The sequence below is a fragment of the Propithecus coquereli genome, unplaced genomic scaffold (genome assembly GCF_000956105.1).
Source record: "Propithecus coquereli isolate 6110/MARCELLA unplaced genomic scaffold, Pcoq_1.0 Scaffold180, whole genome shotgun sequence".
In the NCBI taxonomy this organism is placed as follows: Eukaryota; Metazoa; Chordata; class Mammalia; order Primates; family Indriidae; genus Propithecus; species Propithecus coquereli.
Genome location: NW_012142746.1, coordinates 2,620,224 through 2,645,742, shown reverse-complemented (window position 1 = coordinate 2,645,742; position 25,519 = coordinate 2,620,224). Strand labels below are relative to the sequence as shown.

Genomic DNA, 25,519 nt, shown 5'->3' with positions numbered 1-25,519 from the left:
ACTGTCTTTGATCTCAGCGGAGGAAAAAAGTCTGTTCTGTTCAGGCTTTTGGCTAACACAACAAACAGTGTTTAAAATTTAACTTTGCTTAATTAATTAGTAATTCTGTTTAATGCTGTCTGATCTCCCTCCAAAAGGTATTTTGAAGCTCGAGAAGGGAACATCAAAGGGAGCCGGGTGAAGATGGTCAAGTAATGCATTTAATCTGGCAGTTGCTGGGGGTGGAGAGCTGCCAGGCTGGGAGCTCGTGGGGGAGAGAACCGTCATTTGGTAAACACGGCAGGCCGACTCCTCGTGGCTGTGGTATGAGGATATGAGGAGGGACGAGGGAGCAGCTTCCAAAGAGAAGCGGCTCTGCAAACCGCCCCCAGACTCATTTGGGCTGGGAATTGGTTTTAGGAAAGCAGAGCTGACATTTTCTTTCTCCCATGGCCACTGTGTATGGTTGGGCAGGTTGTGTACTGAGTAAGGGTTTCCAGTCAAGTGGCAAGTAGTAGGTGAAATCCAGTCTGCGCCTTGCTCATCAGCATGTACGTGGTGGGGCTGGAGGGCTGCGTTCACCTACGGCAGCGATCCACAGACTTCCATGGAGGGCCAGATAGCACGTATTTTAGGCTCGTGGGCCATATGGTCTCTGTTGGGACTGTTCAGCTCTGGCGTTGTAGAGTGAAAGCAGCCATAGACAGTGTGAATGGGCATGACTGTGTCCCAATGAAACTTTATTTACAAAAACAGGTGGTGGGCCAACTTTCGCTCACAGGGTGTAGTTTGTCAACCCAGGGGTGCTTGGTAGGCAGGTGGAAGGCTTTGTTTTCCTCCCTACTCTGTCCTTGTCATTCCTTTTTCTCCTGCTTGTTCCGTGCTGTCCTTTCTTCTTCCAAATTAATAGTATCTCCTGCACTTACTCTGACTCGCAATTGATGAGTGATCAGAGACCCCCTCAAATTTTGTCCCCCAAAAGATAATCTCCCAAGGAAAACAAAATTGCTGGGCTAAACAGGAATAAGAGACAGAGAATGGACTCATCCTGACTCCATTCCCTGGTCGGCGTGACCGGGGTGACCTGCCGTGAGCACTATTCACCCCCTCCTGCCTGCTGGCGAGTGCCACCCATGGGTGCTTTGTTCTGTGCAGGGCGGCTGGGGGCCGTGGCTGTTGGACTTGGTTTGGTTTCAGAGGGTTCACATGTGGATGTAGGTGCAGGGCCCCTGAGACGCAGCCCTTGCCCCTGGCATTGGGGTCTGCGTGGCTTTCTGGCCAGTTGTCTGCCACCTCTTCTGGCTACTGGGCAAGAGATGGCAAGAGGGTGAAAGGCCTTTGGTGGGGGAAGAGGGTGCTGACTGTCCTTGTCCCTGACCCCCAAGTTCCCAGGGCAGGAAGAATCACAGTCCTGCCACCTGCCTGTGTCCAGCCCCACGATGGCAATGGCTGCCTGGTGGGTTTACTGACCGCTGGCTGCCCCACTGGTATCTGCGTGGTGGTCTGAGCTGGGATGGGATGAGGGACCTGGGACGATCCAGGCACGGTGGTCTTTGGAGAAGACATAGGAGGAGCTGGGGGGATGTTTTCCGTCCCTCTTGGGTGGGGAGAAAGGAAGGAGGCAGGAGAGGACCTAAGGGAAGACAGGTTCTCCGTGCGTGGCCAGGAGGGGTGCTCCAGAGGAGAGAGCAAGGACAGAGGTTCCTTTTCTTTGGGTTTTATCAAGTGGAACATGAAAGGCAACATTGAACCTGAAGGTGGCTTTCTGATAACTTCCCTTTGAACTTGAAGTTTGGTTTCGATAAGCCTGGCCAGCTTGCATCTCCAGCCAGGACCTTTGTGGAGGGAGGCCGCAGCTTTGAAGATGGAGCTGGGCTTTGTTTTTCTTTCTGCTTTTTCTTTTTCTTCTTTTTATCCCCCCAGGAAGGGTGAATAGAGGATGTTGCAGGCAGTGATATCACTATGGTTTCTCCAGGGGGCAGTTTTGGAGTAAGGGATCATTTGGATATGGGGTATGATCTGGGACCATGGCCCGTCTACATCCTTTGCAAAGCCAGCATTTATTGAGCACTTACTGTGTGCTGGCTACTTTCCTCATTGCCCTCTCCCGACAGCCCTGCGAGGGCGAGACCATTGCATCCCAGTTTACAGATGAGGGGCCTGAGGTCCAGAGAAGTCGAGTGCCTTGGCCAAGGCTGCCCCAGCCAGTCAGCTGCAGGGCCAGAATGTGAACCAGGGCATGAGTCTGAATGTGTCCTCTCAAATGCGACTCTCCTGCCCAGCTCAGGTGCACCCGCTAGAGATACTGGAGTCTTCCAAGGCTGAGAGCTTCGCTTAGTGCTGGGAATGGGGAAAGCCCTGGCTCCCCGACAGGGGTGACAGTGGTGCCTGCTGCTCTGTGGCTGGTGGAAATGGCTGCATTGTACCGTCTGGCCCTGTGATGGTGGCAGCTCTGGCTCGGCAGGGCACCGGGTAGATTGGGGATGCAGGAGTTGGGGTGGCTGAGCTGTGTGCTTGACTGTCCTTGGGTCCCTGGCCGATCACCTGCCCCCAGGGTTCAGGGTCCCACTGAAGTGGGACGGCCCAGCCTTTGAGGTGTTTGCTTTGGAGGAACAGGGAGGGCGGGACTTGGTTTTATTGGCTACAGTATTATAGAGGCAGCTGGCTGCAGTGACCCTCCCCGACAGTGTCAGTGCCCCGGTCCTCGAGGTCTTCTGAGGAGTCGGTGTCTCTCAGGCTTGTTCTTCACGGGCCTCATGCAGTGAAGCCACCCAGAGAGGAGCCGAGGTCCGTCTCTGAGACCCGGGTCTCTAGCTGCAGCCCTGACGGCTTCAGGGAGCCGCCGCCGTGAGAGGCCCTGGGTGATGCCGGGTGTGCTCGGGACGCGGGGAGGGAGGGAACCGTGGTGGGGCCGCTGCGCAGGCAGCCAGTTGCCGCTGTGGCCTTCCTGTCCCTGCCCGGTCCGAGCAGGTGACCCGGGGCATCTCCCCACGTGCTGCTCCCCACGCGGACTGTGTGTACTTGGCCTAGTGCTTTTGGTCCATTTCTACTCCCAAAGCCTCGGTTTTGAGAAAACTTAGCTACCACCTGCCCTGATTCCCCAAAGAGGCAAGGTGGTGAGGCCGTCCCTCCCCTGACTGTTACCGCTCACGGCCGGGACCGCGCGCTGGGCCCAGGCGGTGGCCGCTTTGAAGAGGCCGGAAAGTCAGCGTGGAAGGCAGCGAGGCTGGACAGAAAATGGCTGTGGTCTTGGGGCTCCAGAAGCACCCCCTGCCCTCATCTGCTTGCCCTTTGGCCTGACACTGTACTGGGTGCCCGTGTGCCTCTGTGGGCACCGAAGTCTCAGGCTGACGGGGGCCTGAGGGGCCCACTGGGTGCCCAGCGCAGACAGATGCACCCTAGGGCGGTGTCGTCTTGGGGTCACCTCTCAGGCAGCCCGGGTGTCACCAGGGCCCAGAAAGTAGAGCGATTTCGCCCGCAGATGGGGTGGGGCAGGAGGGGCCCAGCACGCTGGTGAGACTGTCCCCTCCTCACGCTCTCTCGCCCGCCTGCCCGCAGTGGCCCTGCCCCCGGAGAAGACCGACGGCCTGGGCAGCGGAGATGAGAAGAGGATGGAGAAGGCGAGCGAGTCCTGCCCGGGCTCCAAGAAGCAGCTGAAGTTTGAGGTAAGTCTCCTTTCCTGGTGCCGGGCCCTGGGGAGGCCAGATGGGTTCTCTCCTCTTGGTGCTCTGCGAGGAGGGAAGCTGAGGCCGTGGGGACCGGAGGGCCCCTGGCCTCCTGGTGAACAGCCACCCCGAGTGGGGGGTTCCTCCTGCCAATCTGGGCCCCCTGGCTGAGGGCGAGGCTCCGAAAACTCACCACTGCCACTGTCTCAGCCCGGCTCCTGCTCTCCACGCGGGCGGTGGCCAGTGGCCCGTGAGTGGACGAGGGGAGGTAGGATGTTAGGACTCTGGCCCTGGTGCTGCCGTTACCTCTCTGAGCCTCAGTTTCCTCGGTGAACCCTTCGTCTAGAGGCTGTTCTGGAACACAGGTGGGGGCTCTTGGGTGGGCTGGATGACCAGGAGGCAGGAGGCCTCGGCAGGTCCCTGATGCTCTCTGGGCCTCAGTTTCCCTGTGTGGTCCACACAAGGGGTGTGCCCTCCCCGAGCTCACAGCCCGTTCGTCCCTCCAACCCCAGCAGTGCACTGAGCCCCGTCCACGCGCCAAGCTCAGCGCCAGGTGCTGAGAGCGAGAGCAGGCCTGCCCGAGCGGAGCGCCCGCTTCTCTCTGCCCTCCTCCGCCCTTCCCGTGTGCCCTCCTTAACCCCCAGGGGCTAGTCTGGAGTCAGCAGGCCAGGGTTCAAGTCCTGGCTGTACCCAGCAGTAGCCGTGTGATGTCAGGGCAAGTCCCTAAAGTCTCGGTGGCCTCACTCACCTCACCTTTAAAGGGGGCCTAGCAGTGAATGCTCTGGCCCCGGGACGTGGAGGCGCCGTGGGCTCACGCACCTGGAGTGCCCAAGACGGGCTGCGGTACAGAGTCAGCGCTTTCCTCCCTCCTCTCCAGCGCCGACTGGGCACCGGCCGGTTGCCAGGGGACCCGGCAGTGAACTGGGCGTGGTTCCTGCCTTCATGGAGTGCACAGTGGTGAAGGGACAGTGAGTGACCCAGACCCAGCCACTGCACAGCTGGCGATGTGACAGGGATCTGGGAGCCTGGGGATGGTCGCCTAAGTCAGGCCGGAGGGGTGCGGAGCGATGGACACTTTGATCATTCCGGGTTTTCTGCACTGCCCGGAGGAGGCAGCAGGGCTGTAGGGTGGGCAGGTGCCACACAGGGCGGCCTTTGGGGCCTGGAGGTCGTTTCAGGCAGAGGGAACAGCAGGGGCAGAGGCCTGGGGGCTTGAAGTGCCGGCACGTTGTGGGGGGGTGGCAAGCTGCCTCGTGTGGCTGGCGCAGGGTGGGGAGCCGGGGGGGTGACGGTACAGGACAGGGGGACCAGGCCGACACCAAGGGCCCTACACACAGGCACAGGGGGGCCAGGCAGTGTCTAGCTGCGGTGTTAGGGCTGCCAGCTTCTTCTTGGAGCCTGGCCCCGCCCTGAGTCCACCGGGGTCCCCGTGGGATCTCCAGGGGGCTTGGCAAAGGCCAAGAGCTGAGCCTTTAGCAGAAGGAAGGCCCGGACCTGGGCACCGTGCTTCCCTGGAAGCCAAGTGCGTTTCTGGAGAGGGGCTGGCGGGCTGATCGGGACTGAGCCACAGTCGAGGAAGAGGAGGAGGACCCTCCTGAGAAGTCCAGGTGGGAGGGGGTGGGGGCCAAGGAGACCCAGGGCAGGTGGCTGTAGTTACTCAACCCGTGTTTCTGAACTTCAAACCCCAGCTGTCTTGGAGACAGGTAAACCCTGTGTGTGTGCATGTGTAAATGTACGTGTATAGGTGTGTGCATGTGTAGGGGTGTGTGTGGGTGTGTGTGTGCGTGTGGGTGTGGGCACGTGTGTGCAGCACATGTGTCATGCCACACGAACCTGTGCCTCAGAGAGCAGGGCAGGCCCTCGGCAGGTATCAGATGGGCATGGCACACTGAGGCAAGGGTGACTTTGAACTCGGCGCGGGCCGCCCGAGAACTGCTGGTGGGAGCTGGCTTTAAGCTGCAGAGGCCGGGGCAGGGACGCGCTGCCAGGGCACAGCCGCCAGCGTTCGCAGGCCAGGTGCCTCCCTGTGCCGGGGGCTGAGCCTGCCCCAGCGCGGGCCAAACGCAGAGCAGAATGGTCTGGGAGCATCTGTTCTTGTTTCGTAGAATCTTACAAATCTTAAAGGCCATTTGTGGAACCTCTTTCCCCAAACAACATGCTTTCTAGAACTCTCTGCGTGGCGCTTAGCCAGCCTCTGCCCACAGGCCTCCAGTGACAGAGCTCACCACTTCCCAGCTCAGATTCCCTGGGATTAGACACTTCTGGTTGCTGCGAATGAAAATGAAATTATTGTTGGATTAATCAATACAGTAAAACAGTAGCTACCACCATTACTGGGCTCTTCTGTGTCCCAGACAGTGTACCAAGCACGTCTCGTTTCCAGTCCCCCAGAGCAGACCCAGGCATGAGGCCTTGGCAGCAAGGAAGGAGGGAAGCCAGCGAAGGGCGGGTTGATGCGGGGTCACCTGCCCGGGCAGCTGGGCCCAGGCCTGCTGGCGACCCTCGGAGGAGCCATGTGTAGTGGGCTCAGAGTTGTCCCCCGGAGGGGTGAGGAGTCCCGCCCTTGTTCAGGTGCCTCTGGGCATTCGGCGCCTGGCTCCGCAGAGCTGCCTGGAACAGACACGCCCGGGCTGTCAGGTGGGAGGTTGGGAACTGTCCGCCACAGCCTCAGGAAGCTCGGGGGGCCGAGGAGACGTGAGGAGGCGGGTATTTGATCTTCCCAGCCACCCTTCTGGGAAAATACTGTCATTTTCCATAATTTATATGAGGGGAAACTGAGGCACAGAGCAGCGTAGTGACAGGTTCAGAGTCACCTGGCTGTGGAGGGCCCGGGGCTGGCTGGCGTTTGAGCCCTTTGTGCCTGTCTCCTCCCACCCTGAGAGTCCTGCCTGGGCCTTCCGTGGTGTTGTTCCTATTGCTTTCTAGTTGTTTCCAGCCCTTTGTCCAACCTTAGCCATCCTGAGGCTACAAAGCCTCTTCTCAGATCCCCTCTTCTTGTGTTTCCTTTGTCTGTGAAGACCCAGGACCGCTGGCAGCCCTGCGGGTGTCCCTGTGAGGCCGAACCTCCCCTGCCTGGGCTCTGGCCACCTCTGACTTGGTCCTTGTGCTCCTCCTGCACCCAGGGTCTGGGGAGGGCAGAGGGCAGGTGGCTGCCCCGTGGCCTGGCCTCAGAGCCCAAGCGTGCACCACCTGCTTGGTGTTACAGCCAGCAGGTGACCGGTCCCGCCTGTCTCTTTGTGTCCAGGAGCTACAGTGTGACGTGTCAGTGGAGGAGGACAGCCGGCAGGAATGGACCTTCACCCTGTACGACTTTGACAACAATGGCAAGGTCACCCGAGAGGTGAGTACACCTGCGTCCCAACCTCACGCCCAGGGCCGGGCTCAGCACCCCGCCACGGCTGCCACTTCCCCTGCAGGGGCGGCCACAGTAGGCAGCGGCTGGGCAGAGAGCAGGGGCAGCAGGGCTGCTGGGAGCTTCCAGGAGATCTCAAGGGGTGTCCCAGAGCTGCTGGCGAGTAGCAAGAGGTGACAGGGAGGGAGAGGTGGAGGCAGGCACAGAGCCCCAGGACCTCCCCAGAAAAGGACCCCGGACCTAACAGAATCCTGTCCTCTTCCCTCACTCTCTGGTCCCAGAGCTCCAGGGGCAGGGCTGGGGCCACTGCAGGCCACCTCCCCACACAGCCCTTCTGCCCGGGGGTGGGCAGCGAGCACACAAAGGCCACTCGGCACCTCCCCTTCAGGGGCGAATACCCCCAGCGCTAAAGGCCCCGCTGGTGGCTCTGCGGTCACAGCTCTGGTCACCGCCTCCCGCCAGGCCTGTTCTTTCTCATCCTCCCCCTGCGTGCCTGTGTCTGTCTGCCTGCTCAGGGCCCTGCCCCCACATGTCCCTCCTGCCTGCCCGTGTCTGCGGACGGACCACCAGCTCTGTGCATCCGCCAGGTACGCTGCGCGAGGACGCAGCGGGGATCAGATCAGACACAGTTGCTTGCCTCGCGGCTCTGACACTCTGACGAGGGAGGCAGACCCAGACAGTTACAGGTTAACTGTAAGCGGTGATGTGCTCAGGGAAGGGAAGAAACAGGACGGTGCGACGGAGATTGGCGGAGGGTCCGGGGAAGGCTCTTGGAGGGAGCCGGGCTGTGCGGCATGCAGCGGGCACAGCTCTGGAGGGTCCGAGGCGGAGGGCCGGCGTGCCCACATGTTCCCACAGAGGCTCTGAAGCTGTGCCCCAGTCGGGGCAGAGTGTGGCCTTCTCTGTGCATAGTGCAGGAGAAGTTGGCCTTTATGCTGCCAGAGGGGAGACCTGGGTTAGAAAGGCCACCTCCTCCTTAGGCTGTGGCTTAAGGGCTGATCCAACGGATTAGAGGAAGAAACGGTGACTGACTGTAATCACTCACCACTCTCTACATGTGAGTGACAATACCAGCCCCAACTGGTGGACTTAAAAACAAAAAGGAGTATACTGGCTCCTGTAACTGAAAGTTGGTTTGGGGGGCTGATTTCAGGTACGGCTGGATCCAGAGGCTCTGTGTCTTCAGGACCAGATGTTCATGGCCCTGCTTCCTCTGTGCTCTCTCACTATCAGTCAGGCTCTCCCCTTGGCAGTAGCAAGATGGTTGCTGACAGCTTTAACTTATGGCCCATCCTCTCAGCAACCCCCGCAAATTCAGAATGTCAACACAAGCTCCCAAACCAACTCTGACAGCTAGGCTGGGCTTCTCGGTGCAGCGGCATCTTCCTTTTCTCACGTGGGCAGTGGTGAGGATGACTCAGCCCCTTGTAGCTGCCGCCTCCATTTTTTTTCTGGTTTAGAAGGTGCTGAGGAGCCTCGTGTACTGACCACACAAGGATTTGTCCCCCGTCTCGGGCACCTTGCAGAAACCTGTGGGCAGACACTGTTTTGTGGTTCTGTGTTCATGTCCTCCTTATCCGCCTTCGTAATGAGAGGACGGGAGAGAGGGTTTCCAGGGAAGGTGGCCCAGCGTGGCCCTGGGGAAAGAGTTCACTGGATTGTTTTTCCTCCTACCCGGGAGCCGGGAGGTTGGCTTCAAGTTGAGGGAGGACTCAGCCTGGTGTCCCCCGTCTATTTATAGCCCCAAAGCCACTCCTCAAGTGTGGTGGCAAATGCCACTCCCCCCTATGCTTTCTGTGTGCCAGGGCAGAGGGCTCCCACCTCAGCGCACCGGCAGACCAGAGCCTGGGTCTGGGCCAGCTTTCCCACTTGGAAAAAAGTACCTGTTCATCCTTCAGGTGTTCATTCATGTGAGAAATAGTTATCCCACCTTTTCCGGCATGCCTGACCCTGTGCAGCCAGTGGGGTTGACTTTCAAGCTGGAATCATCAGGGCCTGCCTGTTCCTAGACCCCGAGACAGCTGGGACCCCCGGGATCACACGCCAGGCCCAGCCTCTCGGGGTGTAAGACGCCTGGACGTGATGATGGCGGACTTCTCCTGCCTCACCTGGGTGACAGCGCCTCCTTCCTGGGCTTCCCGGGGTGGCGAGAGGGCGACAGCAACTGTGGCTGCACAGAGAGCTCAGGGGAAGGAAAAGAGGGCGGAGAGGAGTCCTCTGCGGGCCGTGCCAGAAGAGCTGGGGTCGCTGAGCAAGCCCCGTGGGCAGTGGGGGCCTGGGTCTCAAACTGGCGGCCCCCACAATTCCAGTCTGGCCCCAGGTCTTCTAGTGTGGGACCCCAGAGGCTTTCATTAAAAATTAAATTAGTTGCTAGTATCAACGATTCTGAAGATTTAACGGAAGATTCTGGATTTGGGGCTGTTCTGGGATGACCCTCAGCCTGCACTGTCAAAGGGCAAGTCAGCCGAGCTGAGTGGCTGCCAGCTCCCCCTGGGGCAGGGCCCGTGCCTCGGTTGGCCCCCACTGCTCCGGGTCACCCATCCGCGTACCTGCCGGGTCATGGCTGTGCTGGCGCTGTCTCTGCCACCCCTGCTGAGAGGGCTCACAGCCGCTTTGTGAAGGGAGGGCCGAGTCTGTGCTCATGCATAGCTGGGAAGAGAACAGGCCGTCCCTGGGCCTGCCTGTTAGAAAGGAGGTGTCTTCTCCAGGGGTTTCTAACGTCATTTAAAGCAGGTCCTGCCCTCCCCCGCAAGACAAATGACCTCAGCAGATACCCAGACAGAGGGAGGCCCAGCGAGGAGACTCTGCCCTCCTCTGACCCTAGTCAGAGTCTTTCAGACTCCCCACGGAGCATGGTTTGGAGACCCCTGTTCTGGTTGAGAGGGGTACTGGAGGCCCAGAGAGAAGACGAGATTTGGTCAAGTTCTCACAGAACAGTTTATCTTTTAGGGATTGTCTTAGCTCAAGCTGCCATGACAACGTGCCACGGTGGGCTTAGACAGCAGAAATTTATTCTCTCAGAGTTCTGGAGGCTGGACGTCTGAGACGAAGGTGCCGGCCCCTCAGGTCCTGGCGAGGGCTCTCTTTCTGGCTTGCTGGCGGCCGCCTTCTCACCGTGTCCTCGCGTGGTGGGGAGCACGACCTCTGACACCTCTTCCTCGTAGGAGGGCACCGTACCTAGTGCGTTAGGGCCCCTCCTTCGTGCCCCCATTCAGTCCTACTTACCTCCTTGCTCCACGTACAGTCACTCTGGGGGTTAGGGCTTCAACGTATGAGCGGGGGAGCGGGGGGGGGACACAGTTCGGTCTGTAGCGGGGACATATCTTTCCAGTTTTTGTTCGGAAGGCGCTCACCAGACTTGAGGCGGATGCTCAGGCTGCCCCCTCCACCCACTTCTCCAGGCCCACCTCGAAGTTCACCTGTTGCCAGGGTGGACAGCACCCATGATAAGAGCTTTCTCGGGTCCAGGGCAGCCCAAGTTCAGGGGGTGTCATCTCCTTGGGGCACCTCTCGGCCAGTGAGGGAGGAAAGCCAGCGTAGCAGCCCTTCCCTGCATGGGTGAGCCTGCTCCGAGGTGGGCTGCACACCGTCCCTCGTGCAGCCGAGCCCCCTGCCCACGGCTGTGACCCGCTCTCCCCGTTTACCCCTGTGGGTGTTTCCTCCTTCATGCCCCCTGCTCCTCACTCCTGCTCCCTCCATCTCCCCCCACGTGAACCTCCGGCATCCGGGTTTCTGCCCTGGGCTCTGCCTTGGGGGAACCAGAGGGGTCCAGCACCGCAGCCTGCGCCGGGCCCCGTGATTGCCGCGTGTTCGGTGCGCGTGGCTGAAGCCCGTGTGGGTTCCCGCTTCCCCCCAATCCAGGACATCACCAGCTTGCTGCACACCATCTACGAGGTGGTCGACTCCTCTGTCAACCACTCCCCGACGTCAAGCAAGACGCTGCGGGTCAAGCTCACCGTGGCCCCTGACGGCAGCCAGAACAAGAGGAGCGTCCTTGTCAACCAGGCCGGTGAGGGCTGCAGGGCCCAGGCTGTGGAACAGTGCGCTGCCCTCTCTTGGGAGAGAGAGACCACGCCGGGGGGCACAGGCGGGGAGCCTGGGGCTTTCTTGGGGAGCTGCTCTGTGGACAGATGGGGATCGAGTGGGTCCTTGAAGGGGCAGGATTAGATTAGGGCAGGGGAGGCCCTGCACAGGCAAAGCCACGGAAGCGGGTACGGGTGTGGCACGCAGCCGTAGCTGAGGCTGGTATGCTGAGGCTGAGGGGTAGCGCCTTGAGGCCATCTAAGAGTCCTGGGCAGGAGGTAAGCGGGACAGGTAGCAGTGAGACCCTCCATCTAGTCCTGGCCTGGGGAACCCTCCACAGAGGCACAGCAAAGCCACTGCGGGCCAGTTCCGAAGCGCTGCGGCTCACCGCAGGTTTCTTGTGTTTCTCCACCCGGACTCAGACCTGCAGGGCACGAGGACCCGAGCAGAGACCAAGCCCGCCGAGGAGCTGCGAAGCTGGGAGAAGAAGCAGCGAGCCCCGCTCAGGTACGGCGAGCACAGTGCGCATGAGCGCATAGTAAGCACCAGCAGTGTACCTGCATCCAAAGGATTCAGAGCAGGAGGCTCCAGTCTGTGCTCTCTTCCAGGGGGCAGCGATGTTAGACACGCAAATAAAACTCTAAAACTTAAAAAATAATTAAATGTAGGTTTCCTGTATCCCTTTATGCCAAACACTTTGGGCCAGACATGGCTTGGAATGGAGCATTTGTTGGGCTTTAGAAAGGTGTTCCTGGTGTGTTTCTCATGTATCATACGTGGGTTTGGGCAGCGCCGACGTTCCTGCTGGGAGATGCGTGGAAGTCCCCCTAAGTGGGGTAAATGCTATAAACACCTTCCCATCCCTTTATGGGGGGCTTGGCTGCCAAGTAAGTGGGTTATGAAAAATCTTTGTTTTCAGGCTTTTGGATGTCAGAATTGTGGATAAGGGATTGTCAGTCCGCGACTACATTTCACCTGTTATTTCTTTAACGGAAGGAAGGGAGGGCGGAGAGGAAAGGCAGACCGTTCAGAGAGAAGCATCAGTAAATAGCAGTAGGAGGGCAGGCGCGAGGGTGTGTTAGCCCCTAGTGTGCACCAGCGAGATGACTGGAATGGGGTCAGCGCCAGCGCAGGCGAGAGCAGGGACACAGCGCGGTGGTGGGGGAGAGGGCTGGGAATCGGAGGGGACAAGGCTGGCTGGAGATTGGGGGAGGGGCAGGGAGCCCAAGTCCTGCAGGGGAGAAAGGAGGCCTCTGGCAGCACCTCTGTCCCCTGCCCCCTCCACAGACACACACGCGCGCTAGTGAGGCCGCTCTGGGCTTTAGGGCAGGTCATGGAGTCTGCCAGCCTCAACTCCAGCAGTCTAGGGGACAGATCAGGGGTGAGGCCACCTAGCTGTAGTGCGCACAGCCTGGCCGTGGGGGCTCCTTAGGTTTTGACCAACAACCCCTCACATTTGCTCTGGACCTGTTCCCAGCAAAGTCCCTATCCACTCCTCCCAGGAGCCCGGGGAGGCCAGACTGCAGACATGAGCATTTCACCCCCTACCCTCTTCCCAAGACCAGGAAGGAAATTAACAACAGGTCCAGAATTTGTCCCAGTGGGCTTCCAGTAGCCTGTGAGGCTGCCCCTCCCTGGTGCCGACAAACCCACTTGCTGTCCCCGCTGTAGGTTCCAGGGCGACAGCCGCCCGGAGCAGTCTGACTGCTACCACCACTGCGTGGATGAGAACATCGAGAGGAGAAACCACTACCTGGATCTCGCCGGGATAGAAAACTACACATCCCAGTTTGGGCCTGGTAAGGGGCTCAGGCATGCTCCCGGGGAGGGGGTGGGAGGGGGTGGGCGTGGCTGGACGGCCACGCGGGTGGCATTCATTGCTCCTGCAGGCTGGGGAGATGTAGCTGTTATTGGACAGGTCAAAGACTCTTCTTGGAAGAATTGACATTAAAAATGTTTTCAAAATTAGAGCAATACCTGCACAAAGTTGAACAAAATCAAACAGTATCTGAGGGCTTAGAGTACAATGAAAACAACAGTTCCGTGCCCCATCCCCAGCCCACCCCAAGGCAACCGTGTTAACTCCTTGTGGCTGTGTGTTCCAGACAGAACCTCAGTTTTGCTGCGTAAAACTTGCTCTGTCTTTACCAGCCTGTGACATATGTTGACCTCTTGCTTAATTTCGCTTGCCCCCAACTCCCTCTTCCCTTCTTCCTAATGTGTCTAACTCCTGTAGGGGTCACTTCTGCATGTTTTCGGTAATATACTTAGCATTCTTTCTTGCCCTAGTGGCCTTAGACAGTTTCAGGGTCTCTGTCGTGGTCTCTCTTTCTCAGCTTTCTCCCAAAAGGGAAATTTATTATTTTTGAAGACCAACCAAAAAACCAGTTCCTTCCACTTAGCAGATGGGAAAGTTCATTTCAGAGTTTTCTTGCAAGGCAGTCGGGGTGTCGGGGGTAGCTCTTACCAGTCTTGGAGAACTGGGGGTGGGGGTGATTTCTAGGGTACAGTGTGCACTAAGTCCTCGCACACAGTAGGTGCTCATTAAATGTCTGTCAAATTGGTTCCTAGGCTCCCCTTCTGTGGCCCAGAAGTCAGAACTGCCCCCCCGCACCTCCAACCCCACTCGGTCTCGCTCCCATGAGCCGGAAGCCATCCACGCCCCCCATCGAAAGCCCCAAGGCGCGGACCCGGGCTCCTTCCACTTCCTTGACACCCCAGTCGCCAAGGTCTCAGAGCTCCAGCAACGGCTCCGGGGCACCCAGGACGGGAGCAAGCACTTTGTGAGGTCCCCCAAGGCCCAGGGCAAGAGCGTGGGTGTGGGCCACGTGGCCAGGGGGGCGAGAAGCAAGCCCCCTCTGGGACCTGCCGTCCCTGCGGTGTCCCCCTCTGCCCACCTGGCCGCCAGCCCGGCCCTCCTCCCCACCCTGGGCCCCCTCGGGCACAAGAAGCACAAGCACCGAGCCAAGGAGAGCCAGCAGGGCTGCCGGGGCCTGCAGGCACCGCTGGCCGCGGGCGGCGCCGTCCTCGGGCGGGAGCACCTGCGAGAGCTGCCCGCCGTGGTGGTGTACGAGAGCCCGGCCGGCCAGGCGGTCCAGAGACACGAGCACCACCACCACCACGAACATCACCACCATTACCACCACTTCTACCAGACATAGAGCCCCGCCCCAGGGCCCCGCCCCGCCATATGAAGGACCCCCTCCCCCGACACCCCAAGGCATTATTATTCTATTAATTATTGTTATTATGACGATTATTGTTATTAATAATTATTGTTACTCCACTAATATTTAGCTAGCCTTCATGTAGAAGATATATGGAAACACAGAACTAAACTTTTATTTATATGTCGTGGGGACTGCATAACTTACCCAGGAAATGACTCTGGTTTGGAAGTGGCCTAGAGATGGCAGAGGCTCCCTCGGGGCTCGGGAGCTGCAGCGTCCACACGCGTTGGCCCACACCCTTCCAGAGCCGTGGGAGCCCTCGGCCCAAACTCTGCCCGCCCCCACCACCCCCAGTCTCTTCCAGGAGAATGCCCTTACCCGGCCCGGCTTCCAGACACCCTCGAAATCTCCGAGAAGATAAACAGCTGCTACCTCTTAGTATTAGTCTGATTTTATTTTGCCCTTAACTGACTGTGATGTGCTAGAAGGGATTTCAGCGGACTGCAGACGCACGACCTCCTTGCTGTTGTGTTTTTATGTCCCAACCTAGAAACCTTAGCTCTCCTTGCTGGAGTTCTCTTTCACGCTTTTCCAGTGGGATCATACCTTGCCCCAAACCAGACCCATCCTTTCTGCCATGAACACATAAAAATACACTTTCTTCTTTTCTTCATTCTTCTTTAGAAAGATACACACACATACACACACACACACACACACACACATACACACACACACATTTAAGGACTGTTCCTGAAACCAGCCTTTTCATTTTGGAAACTGCTAGAGAGGGAACCAACCACATAGACAAACATGGTTTTCCAAGATCAGGCCATTGTGTGCTGTTGGTTGTGAAGGAGGATGTGGAAGTCTCGTGTTTTACCATTGGCAGATACATATGTACCGACGTGGTTCTCGAACAGAGCTTCCCTATCTATAGATAGATGCCATCTGTCCATTTCTACGTATCTTTCTGTAAATATACACGCTCAGGTATCTTTTCTGGTGTGGAGAAATCAGTGGTTTGCTTCTCTGGATGCTTCATGAGCCCAGATGTGACCTGGGTGTCTCCTATTGGGGCTGGATGTCCCTCCAGTGCTTTCGTCAGAGGTCCTTTCTCAGAATTTGGAATCTGACATTTTGGAGGGAAATGGGGACAGTGGCCAGAGTTGGGATCCTGGGGAAGTATCCTCTGCAGAGAAGGATACTGTCTGGCCAGAGCCTGGAGTGACCTGGAAAAGAACCACTGTCAGCTAGTTGGGGTCCCCATCAAAAGCAGATCACAAATTGGGTAACGTGAGGAGAGTTTAATAAAGGAGTATTTACACAGTGCGAGTTAAGCCTCAAGTGAGTGCAGAACCCTGGGGCTGGCGCTGTGGGGCACCACTCGCAGCCCTGCGCCTGAGGGGTGAGGAAGGGCATCATCTTCAGCAGACAGGGTTAGGGGGTGGGGGAGACCCCTGAAGGAGCTGTGACCTTCGGTCGAGGGATGCCACCAGCCATGGGGACCCCCCTGGAAAGTAAATATCCTGACCCCACTCTCCTGCCCCTGTGAGTCTGTCAAGGCACCACTGGCTAAAGCCCCGGGAGCCAGCAGGCCAGGAGCTTGCTGATGGGTGTCACACGGGCATTGCGGGGCAGAGGAGAGCGGAGAGTGGATCTGCGGGAACACGGAGGGAAACGCGGCTCCAGCTGCCTGCCTTTCTGCTGCGTTGTCGCCCAGCGAGGATCCCTTTTCCAGAGCCTCGAGTTTGGGTTTAACGTAGTGAGTAAAGCATCGTTTCTGAAGGTAGTGGGCTTAGTTGTTGTGACTGTCTTATTAATTTTACTAATTGCTGGTGTGCCTGGGACTGGATTAATTCGTTAATCCTTAGGATAACCCTACGAGGCAAGCAGTGGACGCTCAGGGAGCGAGTCTGAGGCCCAGAGAGGTTAAGTACCTCCCTTGAGACCACACAGGAAGTGGCAGAGCTGGGATTCTGGTCTTCCAGAAATCCCTTAACCGCTGCTGAAGGGCGTAACCACTGGGTTTGGGCCGCTTGTTTGGGGTTGTGGGTTTCTGTTCAGTGACAAACCAAAGCAAATTGAGGTGCATGAAACCAAACTGGGGACGCAGGGAGGGAGCGGGCTTTGAAATAACAGGATCCGGGATGCTAGTGAAGCCGAGCCTGGTTCTGAGCCCTCTTTCTGGGTTTGTTCTTGTACCCACAACATGTTTTGTCGGGGAACCCCGAGCGCTGGCATTCCAGGTCTTAAAACTGGAAGGAAAAGGGTCTTCCAGACCAGGGTCTTCCTCCCGCCCAGGGGAGGATTCTGATTGGCTGGGCTTAGATCAGATGCCCAGCTATGGACCAATCACTGTGGACCAGCCGGGGTCACGTGCCCAACCGAAGGGGCGGGTCTGTGCTGGAAGAGCCACGGGGAGAGGCGCTGAGCGGACAGGAAGTGGTGGCGCCCGGCCCAGGGTTGCTGAACGCCTAGCCGCGTGTATATTACTAGGCAGTTCCTCTGGCGCCTCTGAGAGCGGGTCCCCTGCCGCCTCCCCCCGGCTCACACCTGTCAGGATTCTGTTACTGCTTCCTAACTGGGATTTACCCAACTTAAAAAAATCATTTTTAAAACCAGTGACATGCGCACCTGTGAAAGATTCAAATGGTACAAAGGGTGCACAGTAAAAAGTAAACTTCCGGCCCAGGCCGGCCGGCGTCCGTGATACCAGCTTCCTGGGTGCCGTCTGGGAGCCTTCAGTGTGGTGTGGCGGTCGCGAGCACAGGCTTGGGCGCCAGGCTGCCTGGGTTCAAATCTGACTCCCTCTCACTGTAGCTCTGTGCTTCAGGTGAACTAGTGAACCTCAGTTTCCCCTTTCTAACGGGGAGGATCTTGAGAGTACCTACCTCACAGTGAGACCCCAACGAGTTAAAACAGTGCCTGGCCCCTGTGAGCACTATCGAAGTGTTGGCTGTCCTTTACCAGAATAAATGCATTCATATAAAATACCTCCTTATTGAAATTTTAATTTTTTTAAATATTTCGAACACAAAGTTTGAAACAGAAAAATTGTGTAACAGCAGCTGTGAGCTCACCACCTAGAATTTACACAATCTGACATTTTGCAATACTTATTTCAGATTTATTTTTAAGAAAGAAAACCCTGCAGTTACCGCTTAATTCCCTCCTCCGCCCACTCTTTTCTTTTTACATAGGGAGCAGCATAGTGTTCGCACTCGCACCCTTTTTCTCTGCAACCTAATATGTTAGTATTCGGAGATCTTCACTCCTCGGTCCTGTAGCTCTGCCGGCTTCTCTCTAACAGCTGCTCTGCCTTCTGCTGCTAGAGGCGCTGTCACCAGCTTGCCCCATCCCCTCCGGGTGGGCAAGTGGGTCATCTCTCATCCTGGGCTCTGACGGGCACACTGCGCTGAGGGTGCCCGCCCGCAGGAGCACAGCCACGGACAGTGTCCACGTGGAACTGCTGAGTTCAAGAGCAAGTGCCATTTCAATTTCGATGCTCTTTTAAATGACCTCTTAAAGAGATTCCACTGAATAAGGAGAAATTGAAGGAATAAGAAAGAGGAAGGAAGGTTGAAAGGGAGGAAAGGAAGAAAAACTGGAAGGAAGCAACTGTGCTTCTTGGTGAGGCTTTGGGCACATTTTCCCACAGGCTGGTGGGGGTGAGAAGTTAGTTTCGTCTGCTTGCGAATCTGCTGACACCCATTTCAGAGGAGCAGTTGCCCTGGGTCCCTGAGTTCTGAGCATGGGGGCTGCCCTGGGATCTGGAGAAGCTGTAGAGGAGACCCCGCTGTGGGGAGAGGTGGCCTGTTTCTGCTGATCTGTCACTGGGCACCAAGGGCTGGGTACGTGTTCAGGCGGACAGCTGGGTGAGACGCCCAGCTACAGGGCCCGCTGTCATCTGCCAGGGCCTGGGAGGCTGGTACATTTCACACCCAGCCGTGCCAATTACACTTTTTGGCAAAGGAAACAGCCTGAGCGGTTTCTTTCGCTTTCCCTTCTTTTTCTTAGCATTTACATCTCAAATCATTACCGGGCGGGGTAAGCAGCCTCTTAAGTGGCAGGAGGAAGGGGAGGGCTGCGTGCACCTCGGCGCCGCGGCTGTCAGATGGTGGCACTGATAACCCGGCTTCTGTGAGGCCTGTCAGTGCTGTCGGGAGTGAAAGGGAACCCCTAAAATGTGCTCAGTGCTAGGGGGCTCTGAACGCCCCCCACCCACTGCCTTCACCTCCCTGTTGAAGATGGGGCTACCTGCCACACAGCAGATACCTGGGGACTGCACAGCCCAGAGACCCCAAGGCAGCTCTACCTTGGGGTGACACAAGCACGCTCCGGCACGCACCCTCCTAGCCCTGACTCGGCTTCCCCAGGCCAGCCGCGTCCTTCTCTAGGTGTGAGCCGTGCTGCGTTTCGCAGAGCAAATACAGATGGCTCAGCCACGGCTTCACTGACCCCTAAAAGCTGTAAGTTTTATCACTTGCCACGGTCATGCCCTTTGTTTGGGGCTCTGACCTGGTTTTGGTCTCATCACCTTCTCCCAAAGCGGCAGAACTTTGAACCCAGTCCCTCTTCTCAGGGGCTCGCGCCCCGAAAGATTTTCCTGATTAATGTTGGCAACTAAAAAAAATTAATGCAGTTTATACTTTGCAAAAGGAGAGCTTTATTTCTCATAAAGGGTAGCAACCTGTTGGGTGGCCATTGCAACAGGCTGGAACGCAGAGCCCCTGGCCAGGAGCCAGACGCGTGGGCTTCAGAGAAGTGGCGGGGAACCGGGTTTTATATTGAGCGGGATGGTCAAATATACATATTCAACAAGCTATAGGAGGACTCATGAATATTCATGAAGGGAAATCATACACATGGAATTGTGCTTTATCTCTCCCATCCCATCATGTCTGGGAACTCAGTTTTAAGGTGTTTCTGGGGTCCTCTTGGCCAAGAGGGGTCCATTCAGTTAGCAGAGGGCTTAGGATTTTATTTCACAATGTGCTTCCAGGCAAAGGGCGTTCTGTACCTGGCATCAGGGTGCTTCTAGCATGAGGAGGGGGAATGGATGTGAGACCCATTTTCCAGTAACAGAAGGTCACCCTGGGGAGGAAGTGGCAAGGCCTGGCAGAGACTCCCCGCCTCTAGCTAGCAGACTGGGGGCTTTCCTCCTCCCTCCACTTTCTCCCACCAAGTAGAAGAATCCCGGCACGTCCAGCCCTCGAGCCCGGCAGAGACTCCTACCTAGACACGAGACCCTCCAGATGCGACTCTGGCGTGGACCAGCCTGCTGGCAGGGGGTGGGGAAGGCAGAGACGGGTGCTCCCAACCAGTAATTCTCATCCTGTGGGCGCTTCAGAATCCCCTGGGGAGGTTTTAAAAAATACGGGTGCCTGGGCCCCACCTCTGAGGGTGCCGAGGGGTGAGTTTGCAGTGTGGCCCCGGCATCAAAATGTTTCAGGCTCCCAGGGGACTTCCTGTGCAGCCCAGCTAAGACCCTCTAGAGCCTTGCACCTTCCCCAGGTGGCCTCAGAGGGGCCCTTTGAGGGGAGCACCTAGCTTCACGGGCTGTAAGGATCCCCCAGGGAGCGTGTTGCATGCAGATACGCAGGCCCCCAGCCCAGAGTTTCGGTGCGGTGAGTCTGGGGGTGGGGCGCAGGGATAAGTACCTTTAACAAGCTCCCCACCTCAGGAGGTGGTGTCGCAGCCGGGCCGCAGATCAGTCTGAGAATCCCAGCTGCCCGTGCCTTGGCATAAGCGGGGCGGAGTCCGAGTGGCCCTGCCTCATGAAGTGTGCGCATTAAGGGGGTAGGGGAGGCAGAGGGAGAGCTCCTCCCAAACCCTGCTGCACCAGGGACCTCCAAAAACTTCATGAATGTTGGAGCAAGTGGCCGTGACCACCCCGGAGGACAGGATGGAGGTTCAGTACCAGCCCTGTGTGTTCGGGCTGAGTCCTTTTCCTAGCTGCCCTCCCTTCTGGCCCCTGAATAAACCACCTCTCCTCCCTGTTCTAAAACTACAGGCACCCAAAGACGGCGAGATTTAGGGGGACTCTGAATGTCCTCCAACCAGGGCGCATCCACAGTGACCCCTGGAGTGTAGACCACACACTCTCTTCCCTCCCTTGGCTCAGGCCTGGGATCCGAAATGAGTGGCCTTCCGGAAAACTTCTCCCAACCCTCCCACGTTGCTTCGGAGCCTCGGTCGAGGCCAGCCTTGGGGAAGACGGCTTGGTGCAAACACTGCCGTCCCGCTTTGCCACACGGCAGACCCAGGCTTGGTTCCAAGCTTATGGGGGCTCTGCCCTGCCCCTGCTGGGTCCGCTTTGGGGACTACATCTGGGCAGACCCCTTCCCTTCCCCAGCCCCTAAATCAGGGGAGAGAGGTAGGCAGGGAGGGGCATTAGAGCTTAGAAGAAGGACTCAGGTACAAACAGCCTCGGAGAAGCTTCTGCGGTCTGAGGACGGGCCCTGGGGCAGGAGAAGAGCAGTCCAGAACCCCCTGGGCCACTGAGCAGGACCAAGGCCTTAAGGGGTCCCAAGCACTGAAAGGATTACTCCTCACTCCCACCCTGGGCCCTGGCTTTCCCCTGCTCCACTGAAATAACTCTTTTCTAGATGTTTCTGATCGCAAAATTCTGGATGAATTCATCAAAGCTGACCTCGGCTATTTTTTATTTTCCAACAAGGCCTCACTTCTGGAGCCAGCATCGCCGGTGCCCGGGCAGAGGGGCAGTGAGCAGTGGTTATCAGAATCCTGGCCTGTGGGTCGCTGTCCTCCGGGCCTAACGCCCCTGCAGGCAGGGACCGCTCCTTGGGTTTTGCTGTGGCGCGGCCGTAGTAGGTAGTTGGTAAGGGGGAGAGAGGGATGAGAAATAAAGGGAGGTGGCAGGAGGGGGGTGAAGACGTCACATCCTTTACCGTCCGTTGATGGCATCCTCCTGCCCCCGCGTCCCTGACTTTGGCGTTTTACAAAGCAGCAACATTTCAAGTAAAAGTTTGGGAAAGCAACACAGCATTTCCAACTTTTAATTTTGCTAAATAAGGATGTAAAAAAAAAAAAAGAAGAAGGAAAAGAATAGAAAACTGCAGTCTCTTATTGTTTAAATGAAAACCAAATAAAGGAAGGACATAATTTAGCTTTATTTAAAAAGAAAAAACTCTCATTGTGTTGTCTCGGTTTTTGTTTTTTTTTTTTTCACCCCGGAAACCAGCGAAAATTTGGTTAACTGGTCATTGTGTTTTTGGACAACTAATTGTGGTAGGGCAGGAATTATCCTTCCCATTTTAGAGACAGGGAACTGAGATTCCAGGAGCGGGTGTGTGGTCCAAATGACACGTCTTTCCGAAGCTGAGCCCAGACCAGCTCTCAGGCCCCTCTGTCGGTCTGTGACCTCAGCTGCCTCTGAGGGACATGGAGGTAGGGTGGCAACTGTGATCTCTGGGGAGGGGGTTCCCCAGCCTCCGTCACCAGTCAGTGACTGCAGAGGCCACTGCGTGATCCTGCTTGTGTGGGCGGGCCTGTCACGGCCCGGCCCGGCCAGTGGTCGGCCCCGTGCGGTGTCTCTCAGTGCGTGGTAGAGGGCTTGGGGTCACACTCCCCAAGAAGCTGTGGGGGCTGGAACTCCGCCCCTCCCTTCGCTTCCTATTCCTGCTCCCTCTGGGCCCCCGGGAGTCCCCTCTGCTGGTTGGGACCATACCTAGCATGTCACGTTTGACCATCCAGCTTTTCAAAAATTTGGAATTAATTTCCAAAATCTAATGGTTTCACCTAAAAATTCTGGATTTGGGGCTTTTTCGGTAAAACTCAGAAGGTGTGCTCAGCCCCGGCGCACATTCCCGTTGGCAGCACGCCACAGGAACTGAGCAGCGCCGCCCCTCCGAATGGGGCACGTGCCTTCCTTCGCGTGCCCAGAGCCCGCGCGGCCTGGTCACCTGTGCCTTCCCTGGCTGGGCCCCGGGGCGAGTCTGCTCATGACCCCTGCGCAGCGTCAAGCACCTTTAGGGGTCAGTGGTGCCACTTAAAAACCAGGCCTGTGCAGGGCAGGGCTTTAGCGAGGAGAACGGCTATGGGAGGCGTTTCGTGTGGGGGAGGATTTTGATGGCGAGGTCTTTGGGGTGGTCCTGGAGACCCTCACTCACATGGCCCCGTTCTTCCTTCAGGTGGGGCAGGGTGGGCTGGAGGGTCCCATCCTGTGGGAGACCCTGCTCGACACTCCTGAAAGAGCCAAGGTGGGTGGAAAGAACCCCAACCCCAAAGACTGGCTGGATTCCATCTGGCTCCGTGACTTTCCCTCTCTGAGGCTCAGTTTGCTTTTCTGTAAAGTGGGCCTAAGGAGGTCTGCTTTGCTTCGGCGCCAGGGACTTTGGGGATTTAGCAAGGCATGAAATGTGAGAGGAGATTGTTACAGATCAGGCTCCCTGAATGAATGCTCCTGACTCTCTTGGACGGGGGGAGGAGAGGCTGCCGGTCTAGGGGGGCTCTCAGGTGGGCACACGGGGAGTCCCGCTGCTGTCCTGACCAGCCCAGGCCTGGCTGAAACTTCCGCCTCTCTGGGCTGCGTCTCGCCGTTCAGCTCAGAGTCTGGTCCCTTCCCATCTGCAGATCTGGGAGGATGCGGCTCCAAATTCTCTGGACCTGGTGTCCCAGCTCCTGCGCGATTGACTTAGTGGATAGAGTTTGAGAAGGTGGCAGATCCAGTAGCTGGACCAGAGAATGCAGGCTTGGGGGCCGGCTGAGCTGGGCAGAACGGCCCGTGCTTGAGAGTATGCGCTTTTGACCCAAGCTGAGTCCTGATTCTGCTACTTGCCAGCTGTGTGACCTGGAACAAGTCACTCAACCTCTCTGTTCCTTGCTTTCCTTTTCTGTAACACAAGGCTAATCAAGAGTACCTACCTCACTGAGCTGTCGTGAGCATCAGATTAAATGGTTCAGCGAGTGTGAAGCGTTCAGCACAGAGCCTGACACATAGTAGGCCCTTTATTCCAAAAAAAAAAAAAAAACCAGCAACAATGGCTGCTGTTAGGAGAATGTGACCCCATAGGGCTTATGGGGAAGGAGGTACAGCCCTGACCAATGAAGGGTGCCCTGCACCTACCCTGGCTGCAGAACCGCTGTGGGGCAGCTGCTGCAGCACGTGGCTTCTACCACACACTTAAGGGTCACTCTGCCTTGTTGATTTTCCCTCTCACGTTCGATGGGGTCATTCCATTCCTTGCAGACCTGACTTGTAGCGTGGACTCGGACAAACCCCTGCCCTGTCTGGGCCTTAAATTCCAAATTAGCACAATGAGACCACCCCGGCTCTGAAGCTGGAGCGCAGGGTGACAGCTCTGAGCCCCGAAGGGGTGGGGCTATGCTAGGGACAGGCAGCCTGAAAGCCACGCCCAGCAGCCCTTCCTCGGGGGACAGGGACACCTTCGGAGCACTTCTTGGCTGTCCTGCCTCTGGGGCTGCCCTTGCCCAACTGCTGAGCCCCAGATTGCTGAGGAGTCTGGATCGCCATATCCATCAACTATGGAGTGCCTGCTGTATGCTCAGCCCATTCGCTGATATCCTCAGAACAGCCTCGTAAGGAAGCCAATGAGAAAATCGAGTTACAGTTCAGTTAAGCAACTTACCAAACTCGTGGTTAACGCGTGGTGGGGGTAAACACAAGCCGGACACCTGTCCATGGTGACAAGCTGTTAGCCACTAGACCCACACTTCCCAGGAGCCTGCGGACATTGGCAGAGGTTGACAAAGACCAGTCCTACCCCCACCTCCCGTCACCCCAGCCTAGTCCAGGGATATGTGAGTGAAGGGAGCTGGGCGGCTGGTGTGGCCAAGGCTCCAGCTTCGGCAAGACGGTGTCCTGAGGTCCCGGGGTGCCCTGGGGTCCCCTTCACTCATATGCTGGTCACTTTTGCAACTGCAGTCCCTTCTCACTAATCGTGGTGGCTGAGTTAGTGAACACCGAACTGCTGCTCCTAGTGGAAGTACAGGGTTGGGTTCCTGCCAGCCTCTGCTCACATTTTCATCACCCGGTCAATGCACAACCTTGTTTGTGTGTGTTTCTATTTAAAGACACTGATTGACTGTATATTCTTGACTCACTGACATCGAACTCAGCCAACAGCACCGGGACTCAGGACTGAACAAAGCTCGTCCAAGGCACATCTCACCCTCTGCCCTTAAGAGCAGACAGCGATTCAGCGCCGTGCCTGGGGAGCATCTTAAACCGCCGCACCACCCACGCAAGGCACAGAAATGCAAACAGCATGGTGCTAACCAGACCGTGAGAAGGACGTTTGTTTACAGGACGAGAGCAGGAATGAGAAGAAGGTGGATCGTCACCGTGTTCACCGCAGTGGGGACTGCGCAGTCAGGCAACTCAGATTTTTGCTGCTCTGCGCATGTCCACAAATGATGCGAAAGCACCATGAGTGTTGATTTTGGGTTATGGGTGCATTCGAGTGAGTAGGTGAATTTGCAAATACAGAATCCGTGAATAATTGGGATCCACTGTATACACTTGTTTATGCCTCTGATCATTTGGTTTCCACCAAAGCACTGCCTTCTTTTGAAGATTATTTCGCAATCCCGAAGGCCCAGCAAAGACAGGCACGTGTTAACTGTCGAGAGACTGAAGGATGGCACACTCCTGGCCTCCCCGCCGCGGCCGAGGCCTGCTGTTGGCACTCGGTACGTCTTTGTGGATTGGATTCATGAACACGGACGGGCACGGGGCCTCCCTCCCACAGGCCCCGGTGCTCAGACTCACTGCCATGTTGATTCTGCCACCCAGAAGGGGACAAACTGAAAACCAGGAATCTGCTGGATATTTGGGTGGCATCACTGGACTTGGCCTGTGGGCTCTCAGCACAGCCCGGGCACAGGGCCCCTGGGCGACTTTGAGTGGTTCAGGTGCCCTGGCCAGATCCCCTCCAGATGGAGGGGGCCCTTGGCCATCAGCTGAGGTCACCTGATTCCACTTCCTCAGACTCTGTCCTCAAAAAGCAGCATCTGATTGTGATTTGGCCTAGAAATTCTTGGCCAGAATATTCCAGTGTGGTACATGTGACCTTTCCTCCCTCCTTCCTTCCTTCACTGGGATGAAGAATTTGGCATTTGTGTCTCGCACTGAGCCTGGCAGTGTGGTTTCGTTACTGCAAGTCTGTCTCTGGAGTGTGACACATAGCCCCCCACGCACGCCCCCACCCTGGTGGCAAGGAGCTGCCGACGTGGAACTTCTGGGCAAGACTCGGGCAGAGCGGAGAGAGACCGGAACGTGGCACTCGGTGCTCAGCCCAGCTGGCCTCTCCCTGGACCACGCCCGCCCATGCTCCTCTCCGGAT

The 25,519-nt window shown here is 57.2% G+C and overlaps 1 protein-coding gene across 1 annotated transcript in view; it reads left to right on the top strand.

Moving 5' to 3' along the window:
• Window positions 1–14,372, top strand: part of NKD1 (naked cuticle homolog 1 (Drosophila)) — a 77,777-nt gene extending 63,405 nt beyond the window's left edge. Inside the window, exons 5-10 of the mRNA XM_012642614.1 lie at window positions 3,538–3,644; window positions 6,889–6,984; window positions 10,858–11,005; window positions 11,442–11,526; window positions 12,691–12,818; window positions 13,591–14,372. Coding sequence (XP_012498068.1) covers window positions 3,538–3,644; window positions 6,889–6,984; window positions 10,858–11,005; window positions 11,442–11,526; window positions 12,691–12,818; window positions 13,591–14,180 — 1,154 coding nt within the window. The 3' untranslated portion in view covers window positions 14,181–14,372. The remainder of the gene's footprint in view (window positions 1–3,537; window positions 3,645–6,888; window positions 6,985–10,857; window positions 11,006–11,441; window positions 11,527–12,690; window positions 12,819–13,590) is intronic.
• Window positions 14,373–25,519: the final 11,147 nt, after the last annotated feature.